Source organism: Hemicordylus capensis, chromosome 2 (assembly GCF_027244095.1).
Source record: "Hemicordylus capensis ecotype Gifberg chromosome 2, rHemCap1.1.pri, whole genome shotgun sequence".
NCBI classification, from domain to species: Eukaryota; Metazoa; Chordata; class Lepidosauria; order Squamata; family Cordylidae; genus Hemicordylus; species Hemicordylus capensis.
Window position 1 is genome coordinate 247,379,445 of NC_069658.1, and position 11,383 is coordinate 247,390,827.

Consider the following 11,383-nt stretch of genomic DNA (forward strand, 5'->3'; position numbering starts at 1 on the left):
TCACTGGAGCTTCCTTCTGAGTCAATGTATGCTTGACTGAGACTAAGGACCCCAGGCTAAAACTTGGGGCACCACTTGTCTTCACATGTAGTATGGGAATGTCCTCTATCAGGCAGCAACGATATACTGTGCGGGAAATGGCAATGGTAAACTCCTCCTGTATTCTACCAAAGAAAATCACAGGACTCTGTGGGCACCAGGAGTCGAAATCGACTTGATGGCACCCTTTACTCTACCCTTCAGTAGTAATTACTCTACAACACCTAAATTTCAATCGCCCTGCCTCTAGTAAATTCAACAAGAATGTCAGAAAGAATGTTTCCACACATGGTTTCATGTGATTGGCACTTCCCATTCCTAGCGACACTTACAAGCAGATCCTGGCTTTCCTTTTCCATGTCTGCTTTATACGTCAGCATTTTCCCCTCTTTCTTCCTCAAAGTCTGTAGAAGGCTGCAGATCTGATCCTGAAGAGAAAACAAATGTTCAGGTTTGATTCCTTCTTGGAGATTTACTGTATCTACGGATCAAAACTAAGAAAAAGACAGAACACTGTAGAACACCGTGAACACTAAGGAAAAGGTTGAACACTGTGCTTGGCATTGCCTTTCAGGAGGGTTCCCTCAAGTCCCTGTGAATTGTTATCCCATTGAAATAAAAAATGGATGCCTATAAAACAGTCAACACATAATGCATAGAAGGTACAATAGAAGTATGTGCTGAAGACACTCTGAGAGGGCAGAGAGGAACACCACCCCCAGTGTGCAAAGCTTCAGACAGACCCCTTCTTTCCACCCTTTAGTATTCCCAGGAGTTTCTCAGGACCTAAGATCCAGATTTACCAGAGATGGCTAAAGAAAACTTACAGTTTTCAAGGAGGTTTGGAGAGCATTCTGTTGCTCTCCTGTGACTGTTATTGAGAGGCATCTTGCCTGAGGCTGAAGGTGGTCCACAGCCACCAGACTAGTAGCCATTGAGAGACCTGTCCTCCATCAATTTGTTGACGCCCCTTTTAAAGCCCACCAGAACATAAGAGCAGCCCCGCTGGATGCCCCAAGCTCCATGGATCTGCCTATTTCAACATGGGTTTTGGACAGGGCAGAATGATTACAAAGGCAGCCTGTCCATCCTGTTCTGGACCATGTGCCTACCTCCACCCACCCATCCCTGCTGTTGTGAAACGCAGGTCAACTGGAGTTCAGCCCTGCCAACTGCCCCATAGCAGGAAAGGAGTGACAGTGAGTGCCACTTGCTTTGCTGACACCCCAACTCTCCTAGCTGGGCCAATCGGTTTCAAAGTGCTCTGGACTTTGTCAAAGGCACCCAAGTGCCTTTGGAGCTGCTGTGCTTGCCCAGTCCTCCATTAGGGCCAAGGGTAGTGCGATCAGTGTTCCCTCTAACAGGGATCCCCAGATGTTGTTGACTACAACTCCCAGAATCCCCAGCTGCAATGGCTTTTGCTTGGGGATTATGGGAGTTGTAGTCAACAACATCTGGGAATTCCTGTTAGAGGGAACACTGAGTGGGACCGGTACTGCCCTCTAGCTGTTAGCAGTGGAATGGCTGTTGGGATTGCATCCAGCGCCTGGGAAGCCTTGTGGAGGGGGCGGGTTTCATGCCCTGCGGCAACTTCACAGAGCTGGCAGCAAGCCAAAGAGGTTGATTGTGTGGGCAGAACTGGCAATGGTCCAAGCAGGGATGGGAATTGTGTGATCCAACGCAGACCCGACCCTCAGAGCTAACCCTGATATCCGAAAATGATTAGGAGATCCAGTCCCAAGTGAGTCAAGTTCCCAAATCCCCTTTGAAAACATGCCAAAGACATTTCCAACCTCTGAGATAGAAAAGACACAAAGAGGCAGTGGCTGACATACTACACAGCAGGCCACCCATCCAAGAGTAGCATGAATGTCCTGCTTCCCAGTCACTGAACAGGCCCGTCCTTTCTGCTTCCTCTTCCCTGCCTGCTGCTAAGGGGTGCACAGTCACTGTTGTGCCACTATTTGCCATCATCACCAATGGCAGGAACAGCAGGCAAGATTTTCCCCCTGCACACAGATGAGGAGCCAAGAAACTGACTCCACATTCAAAAGTGATGGGCAGCAAGCTGGGCACAACATCAGCCCGTGATTCTCCCAACTCACCCCCAAATTCAGGTACAGAATCTTATTGCTCAAAGACAAATGGGCACCAATTAAAGAACTGAGGTACAAAATAAATCATCCCTGCTAACTGAGCAAAGAGGGGCACCTTTTTAAAGTGGAGATTCTCTTTATGGAGCAGGGGGAGAGCAACTGGCCCTATCTATCCCCAGTACAGCATCCCTCCACTCCAGTGGCTGTTGCTGGTGTCTATCTTAGCTTTCTTTTTTAGTTTGTGAGCCCTTTGAGGACAGGGAGCCATTCTATTTTATGTATATGTAAGCCACTTTGGGAATCTTTTGTTGAAAAGAGGTATATAAATATGCATCGTATTTGTAAATAGCACCTATCAAATGTCTGTCTCTCATGTGGATGTTCATGTCCTAAGCCCTCTGGACCTTACGAGGAACTTAGGAGCCCCTTTCCCCTTATGAAATAAGAGGCTGGAGGGGAGTCAAAGCCAAACAGGAGCACTGAGGACCAGCAGTTTGGAGGTTAAATAATGCAAATAAAATTAAATGCATACAACAATATTGAAGGGTTACAAATATTTTATAAGTTTTGTAACAATAATGAAATAGTCGTACTAAGACATAAACACAGATTTCTCTCTGAACAGCTTTTCTCCTCTCACAGCATCGACTCAGGCTTTCCATGCTTTCTTATCCAGAGGGACACACACAGATATTTTCCCCGTGTACTTTTTCTTGTGTTCTTGCACAATGACCATATACCCTGTTTGTACCTTCTGGGGTTCTCAAAATCACGTTTGTTTGGGGTCACCATATTGCAGGAAACTTCAGGCTCACTAGCCAGACCGAGAGATGCAGCTGGGTTGTCACAGCCCAGCCAAGAGGGCCGCTGCCTGTTTGGGGTGGGGGGCCAAATAGAAACTTCAAGCCTGGGTTTCAGCTGCACAGGAGCAGACTTCAGCCAAGAGAAAGAAGAAGAAAGGAAAGGAAAGGCCAGGTGATTTCTAATCACTTGCTGGGGAGAACTGAACAATAACATGTTTTTAGCACACCACAAAACCCCGTTCACAGCGATTTCCTACCTTGTACTCTTCGTAAGCCTCCTCCAGAGGAATCACCGTGTGGTTTCTGTGTTCCTTGGATCTATCACACACCACACAAATGAGACCTTCATGGTTTTTGCAGAAGAGTTTCAGGGGCTCTCGGTGTTTCTCACAGGCTCTCTCCTCTCCTTCCTCCCGGTTTCCTCCCTGGAGACTTAACTTCTTGGCTATCTCTACAAAGTTGGCCAGTTGCCGATCTGGGATGAAGTTCCTTTGCTGAACAGTTTCTCTGCACTGAGGGCAGGAAGCCTCTGTGTCCGGCTCCCCCCAGCACTGGGTCAGGCAGGCTCGGCAGAAATTGTGCCCACACTCCACGATGGTCACGGGGTCCTTGAAATACTCCAGGCAGACGGAGCAAGTGGCTTCCTCGCAGAGTTCTTTGACCGCACCCAAAGCTGCCATGGCTGCCTCACAATGAAAGCAAACATCTAAGGTTTTACTTTCGTTTCCTCCCTTTTCTGCTAGCCAATGGGTGTTGCCCTTCCTCGTAATCTTCTTATGGGCGTCTCTCTCTCTCTCTCTTTAAATCTTTTTATAGTTTTTTTAAACAAGATAACAGAAATAAATAAGAAACAGTAAATAATAGAAAAGGAAGAGAAAGAAAATAAAAATAACTTTACAATTAGCAGTTCTTAGACATCTCATCATTACATTTATCAGTCGGGAGGCCAGCAGCCCTCTCTTCTCCAGCTTCCAAAAAAAAAAAAAAAAGACACACACCCACACAAATCCACCCTTGCCAAAAAGTATTAGAAAAAAGGAGAGACAGGAAAAAACCCACCAAAATAGCTATATACTCTAGAAAACCAACTCTTGGATTGGGGTGTTGACACTGTGCTAAACTTTAAATTATAAAAGGATCCCAAGTAGAAATAAATATTTCATCCAAAGTATTCCATAAGTAAGCATAAACCTTAGCTATAGAGGTGCATTCCTTTAATTTTCATAACCACTCATCTACCATCAGGATTATTTGTTGTTTCCATTTAGCTGCATATAAGATCCTGGCTGCAGTGATCATACACAAAGACAGCTCTGAATACTTAGTATGAATATAGGACTTAGTCATGTTTAACAAAACAAAAAAAACCTCTGGAGAGTAAGGGAAATTTATGTTTAAACTGTCTAGCACCTTATGGTGAATTTTTTTCCAGAATTGTTGCGCTTTGCTACATGTCCACCACATAAATAAAAATATCCCTGCATGGCTCTTACACTTCCAACAATCTCCAGAGTAATTCCTATCAATCTTTGCAGTAATTCTAGCAGTAATATACCATCTAAAGTACATTTTGTACCAATTTCCCCTTAAAATGTTGTTTGCTGTAAATTTCATGTTCACCTTCCATTGGTATACCCATTGTCGTATGTCAATTGTTCTATTTAAATGTTGCATCCACTTGATCATACAGACTTATTTGTTCTGTTTCTGAATCGTGTTTCAGTAGCAACTTATCTATCAATCCCAGTAAATGATCGGTATTTTTAGTAATTAATACTTCGAATTCTGTTCAGTCTCTAAGTTTGCCACCTTGTCTCTGTATTTCTTTCTGCACTATATAGTACTAATTTGTAGGTATTGAAAGCATGAGGGTTCATTCGACCACTCTGAAGCAAGAGTCTGGATGGATTTCATTTTTGTTTTTCCTGTAGTTAAACAATGCAGATTGTGTGCTTTCTCTCTCCAGTGGGCAAAATGTCTAGAATGCTCCTCTCCATGAAAAAAAAAAATGTTTATGATCGGTGCCAAAGATGATAATTCTGGACTTATCCTGTTCTTATATTTGTCCCAAACATGTAATAAACTGCTTCTAATTGTGTGGAGTTTTATGTCATGATCTTCCCTTCTTATGTTAGTCCATAAATACTAATGAAACCCCCCTTCTGGAAGGTCAGACTGCTGGTGGACATCTCAACAGCATGTGGAAAGCGGACTGAATGGTCTGCACTGCTGGCCACTTCAAATCATCTATAGGTCATTGTTGTTCCTAGTAAAACACTGACATCCAGTGGGTCACTGAGCTTGCTTTTGGGAAAGCCCATGCCTTCTCCCCTACTGGAATTAGTAGCTATTCAGCACGTGCTCTACCACAGAGGGTCCCAACTTTGGGTCTCTCGGTGTTGTTAGACTACCACTCCATCATCCTCAGCCACTATGGCAGTGTCTAGGGATGATGGGAGGAGTAGTCCAATACCTGGGGACCCAAAATTGGGAACCCCCTGCTCTACCACTGAGCTACAGGTCCTCTGCTGGGGGCTTTCCAGATTACATGCTACAACAGCAGTAGTTTACTTCGGCTTGGCAGGATTGTATTAAAACCCTAAATAAAGGCTGTTGTGCAACACCACCAGCAGGGGGAGCAGTCTTTCCTAGCTTGCGCAAAGCTCCTACAATGGGAAAATACAGCTTTACCTTTTTTTTTGCTACATTGTAGCACTGTGACACAAAGATAAAACCCAAAAGTAGGCATCAGAAATGGGAACAGCACCTTGCAGGTCCCTGCTGTTCAAGCATGCCGTGAGATGTCGAAGCACAGGCAGTACAGAAGCACACTTAACGGACACGTAGTGACACTGTTGTGGTGTGTAATCTGGAAAGTGCCCTGGTGAAATACAAAGTTCTAAAAGGTTGGCACCAACCCAAGTCTATTTTTCTGTTTTATTATTTCAACTTTGGACAACTGTGCTTTAAAAAAAGAGTTCCATGTCATTCAAGCGCTTGCTTCCAGCATTCGAGGCATGAACTGATCCCACTTGAGGGCTACGCAGCCTCCCCGTATTGCACTCATTCTGAAAGGCAGGCGTTGGCTAGCATCCCATGCAGCATCCTTCAGGCTTTGTCAGCAGCACGGAACCTGATGTGTGCTCGAGACAAAAGTGTCCACGAAATTATGTAAGAGAGCTGTTTTGCAAACACTGGAATTGCAGAAATGCCATTCTGTCATGGATGGCCATTGGAAAGAATAGTGCTTGTGTGACTGTATGAACACTTCCGTTCATACAGTCACAGTTCATACTGTATGAACACTTAACGCCCGTGGGATGCTGCTTAGTCTGTGAGCCACTATTTCTGTGAGCAGATCTAAGGAGATCTCAGCATCAAAGGGGATGCTCCAATCCCCTTAGATCTGCTCATAGAAATAGTGGCTCACAGATGAAAGGGGGCTAATTTATGGGCCGCCTAATCAATTTGAACCAAATTTGGTACAGTTGTAGTGAGCAGGGCCACTGAGAGCCAGTTTGGGCCCTGGTGATTTTTTTTCCAGGCCCCCCACTGCGAGGGCCACAGCCACTGCAAGGACCACACACACACACACCTGCCACCACAAGGCCAAACCGCCAGTCTTTAAAATAATTCTAGCCACCATGTGCAAGACTCGGGGGGGAGCCAAGCCCCCCCATGGCGGTGGCAGGCAGAGCGGGAGCAGCCACTGAGCCTGACCGGCCCAGCTGACAGTTCTCAAGGTCTGCTGGGCCGGACAGTCAGGTACAGTGGCCACTCCCACTCCGCCCGCCATCAAGGGTGTGTGTGTGTCCTCGGCTCACCCACTTCACCCCCCCGGTCGTGCACATGGTGGCTAGAATTATTTTAAAGATCGTTGGTTCGGCCTTGTGGCAGTAGTGGGGCAGGTGAGGGGTAGCAGCAGTAGGCAAGACAAAAACAGATGCAACATAGTTGGGCCCCAGGCTCCCTTCTGGACCGCTGGGCCCTGGTCATTTGTACCAGCTTCCCCCTGTCTCATAGGCCCTGGTAGTGAGTGACACACGGATGCCTCAATGGCATGGTTTGTTATGATTTCATCCACCCCGATTCAAGATGGTGCACATGTAAACATTTGAGGCGCAAGTGGGCTAAATCATGGGCCTTCTAACCAATTTGAACCAAATTTGGTACAGTTGTAGGGAGTGATACATAGGGACACCTCAATGTTATAGTTTGAAATGATGTCATCCACCCCGATCCAAGATGGGAGACATGTGAGCCTGATGTGTGCTTGAAACAAAAGTGTTAACGCAGTTGTGTAAGAGTGCTGTTTCACAAACACTGGAATTGCATAAATACAATTCTGTAAAGTACGGCCATCCCTTTTTCAATCGTTGCTTTACAGACAGGACACCTAGTTCTTCTCATGTTTCACAGTAGCTGGTGATGAAGCTCTGACAGAAGTTGTGGCCACTGTCAAGAGTCACTGGGTATTCAGCTACTTCAGGAAGATGGGGTATTTGGCTTCTTCTTCCACATCTGTGGATGGGAAGACCAAGTCCATGACAGAATAGATCTGTATGGCTTTGTTGGTAGCAGACCCGCCTATGAGTCCTGTAAGGAAACAGTAGGATGGAAATAGGTGACAGAAGAGAAAGAAATGCTTGCTGGATAATCACTATTTTGCAGTCTTCTTCCCCACTGGAGTGAGCTTAATTCATTGTAGGCCTAATTTGTGGCAAACAAAATAAGGAAGGCAAAAAGAGAGTTTGAGGAACATTTAGCTAAAAGATTCAAGGGGAATAACAAAAACTTCTTTAAATACATCAGAAGCAGGAAACCTAGCACGGAGGTGGCTGGACCATTAGACAGTGAGAGAGTGAAAGGGATTGCAGGTATTACGGAGGATATGGAGGTTGCAGAGAAGCTAAATGAGTTCTTTGCATCTGTCTTCACGGCATAGGATACTGAGCATATACCGGTTCCTGAACCAGGCTTTTCGGGGATGGAGGCTAAATAACTGAGGCAGATAGAAGTGACAAGAGATGATTTTCTAAACTGTCTGAAAAAATTGAAAACTAGCAAATCGCCAGGGCCGGATGGCATCCACCCAAGAGTCCTCAAATAACTCAAATGTGAAATTGCCAACCTCCTTGCTAAAATATATAACTAATTTCTACCATCAGGCTCTGTATCAGATGACTGGAAAGTAGCAAATGTAACACCAATTTTCAAAAAGGGATCCAGGGGAGATCCAGGAAATTACAGGCCAGTTAGCGTAACATCCTTTCCAGGCAAATTGGAAAGCATCCTCAAGGATAAAATTGTAAAGCACACAGAAGAACAGGCCCTGCTGGGAGAGAACCAGCATGGCTTCTGCAAAGGGAAATCTTGCCTCACCAACCTTTTGGAGTTCTTTGAGAGTGTCAACAAGTGTGTGGATAAAGGTGATCCAGTTAACATAGTATACCTGGAGTTCCAAAGCTTTTGGCAAAGTTCTTCATCAAAGACTCCTGAGAAAATTTAGCAGTCATGGGATAAGGGGACAAGTACATGTGTGGATTGCTAACTGGTTGAAAGACAGGAAACAGAGGGTAGGTATAAATGGAGAGTTTTCACAATGGAGGGAAGTAAGAAGTGGGGTCCCCCAGGGGTCTGTACTGGGACCGGTGCTTTTAAATTTATTCATAAATGATCTAGAAGTAGGGGTAAGCAGCGAGGTGGCCAAATGTGCAGATGATACCAAACTCCTTCGGGTATTGAAATCCAAAATGGATTGTGAGAAGCTCCAAAAGGATCTCTCCAAACTGGATGAGTGAGCAACAAAATGGCATATGCGTTATGAGGTTCAATGTTGGCAAGTGTAAAGTGATGCACATTGGGACAAAAAAACCCAACTTCAAGTATATGCTGAAGGGATCTGAGCTGTCGGTGACTGACCAGGAGAAGGAACTTGGGATCATGGTGGACAGCTTGTTGAAAATGTCGACTCAATATGCGGCAGCTGTGAAAAAGGCCAATTCCATGCTAGAGATCATGGAGGAGAGGTCTATCATCGGCTACTAGTTGGAGGGATATAGGCCACCTCCAGCCTCAAAGGCAGGATGCCTCTGAGTACCAGTTGCAGGGGAATAACAGCAGGAGAGGGGGCATGCCTTCAACTCCTGCCTGTAGGCTTCCAGCAGCATCTGGTGGGTCACTGTGTGAAACAGGATGCTGGACTAGATGGGCCTTGGGCCTGATCCAGCAGGGCTGTTCTTATGTTCTTACACATAACTAAAGGAGATTTTGTTTCATTTTTATCTTTAATTTGCATTCTACTTCTCAAAACAAAAAACAACAAGAAGTTCTGGTAAGAACTAATATGCCTATTTTCCTTTCACTCTAATCTTAACTGATTGAATGGAATGGAATCTTTATTTTGGTCATTTATTTATTTTGGAATCTTTATTTTGGTCAAAACAAACAAGAAGAAGAAGTTCTGGTAAGAACTAAGCTGCCTACTTCCTTTCACTATAATCTTAATTGATGGAATGGAATCTTTATTTTGGTCATTTTGGTCACTGACCAGACAAAAATGTTAATCAATAATAACCATTTCCACAAGTTAGGCCACTTTCATCTCATATGTTCATGCATCTACAACAATGAATTGGAGTGGGTGACATCATCATAAACTATGTCATTTAGGTGTCCTTATGTGACACTACAATGGTACCAAATTTGGTCCAAATCAGTTATACGGTTCAGAAGTTAGTCTACTTGTTCCTCCAATGTTCGCACATCTGCCATCTTGAATTGTGGTGGATGATATCATTACAAACTACACTGTTGAGGTATCTCTATATGTCCCTACAACTATTCCAAAACCTGTTCAGATCAGGCAGTTCACAATTTAGTCCACTTGTTCCTCAAACGTTCACACATCTGCCATCTTGAATTGTGGTGAGTGACATCACAAACAATGCCATTGAATTGTCCCTATGTGACCCTACAACTGTACCAAATTTGGTTCAAATCAGTCCAGTCATTCTGAAGTTGATAGGGACACACACACACACCCTGGGTGATCTCATAAGCTTCCTTTCCTTAAGGGAAGTAGGCCAAAAAATGCAGCAATAATTCATTCTGGCCATGTAACTTACTAGCTTTCCCTGAATCATGCACTATTGACCCATTGATATAAGAAAGTTTTTCTACAGCCTGAAAGCTTTTTAGAGGAAGAGGGGTTTTTTGTTGCTCTTTTAGCTATATGAAGATTTCTGGGTAATTTTTCTTTACAGAATATACGTTTTGTTCTTGAGAGAGCTGGTTGTCAGAGGACAACAGATGAACAACAACAAAAATTGAAGAATCACTTCACTCCAAATTTATTTGTTTGTTTGTTTGTTTGTTTGTTTGTTTGTTTGATTTATATACTGCCCCTCCCAAAAAATGGCTCAGGGCAGTTTGCCTGTCTGATAAGGCAAATGAGTTTGCCTGTCTGATAAGATCATACAAGGAGGGTCTCCTGCCTGTGCTGCCTCTCTCAGAGGTTCATCTGGCAGCCTTCAAAGAAGTCATCAGTCGGATCTCCCTAGAGAGGGTGTTCCATAGATGGGGCCACTACAGAATGGGCTGTGTCCCTAGTATGCAACTATTGCACCATTGTGGAGAGAGATACCCAGAGAAGAACCTACAAAGATGACTTTTAAAAATGGGCAGAAACGTATCAGCGAAGGCACTTCTTCACATAGTCCTTAGAGCTTTAAAGGTCAGCACCAACACTCTGTATTGAGCCTGTAAACTGACTGGCAACCACAGTGCAATTGATATGGCAGCACTGGTGTAATAGGCACTGACCAGTCAGGGATTCCCAGATGATGTTGACTACAACTCCCATGATCCCCAAGCAAAAGCCATTATAGCTGGGGATTCTGGGAGTTGTAGTCAACAACATCAGAGAATCCCCGGTAGAGGGAACCGTGCAGACAGTCCCCATGAGTAGCCTCACTAGGGTTGCCAACATTTCATTGCCAGAATGAGGGACACAAGTTTGGGGGGACTGACTGGGGCGGGGGTCTGGCTGGAGGGGCTGGGCTGGGAGGGGTATGCAGTGGTAATCAAGAGCCTGAGTATCATTGATGTATATGTAATTGAATTATATGCTATTGAATAAACGAGGGCCAAATGCTGTCCCTACAGGGACCAATATTTCATCCCTGCAAAATGAGGGAGAGTTAGCAACCCTAAGCCTCACACACACACACACACACAACCCCTTTTGGGACAACAGTCGCTTGGATGGGCTGTGGCTCACCAGAAATCAGGAACCTTTGTACTTCTCTTCCGCACTTCTGTGTTGTGGCACTGCAGTCCCTGCGCTGACAGTCAGCAAGGTGCCGCTTACATTTCCGATGCCTTCTTTTGGATTTTACCTTTGTGTTATAGTGCTACAATGTTCCATGTCTGTTGCAAACTAGT

General features: G+C 44.8%; 1 protein-coding gene across 1 annotated transcript in view; it reads right to left on the reverse strand.

The window, feature by feature from the left end:
* Positions 1-3,618, reverse strand: part of LOC128342663 (zinc finger protein RFP-like) — a 29,629-nt gene extending 26,011 nt beyond the window's left edge. Inside the window, exons 1-2 of the mRNA XM_053290318.1 lie at positions 3,196-3,618; positions 372-467 (exon numbers count right to left, since the gene is read on the reverse strand). Of these exons, the coding sequence (XP_053146293.1) occupies positions 372-467; positions 3,196-3,618 (519 nt within the window). The remainder of the gene's footprint in view (positions 1-371; positions 468-3,195) is intronic.
* Positions 3,619-11,383: the final 7,765 nt, after the last annotated feature.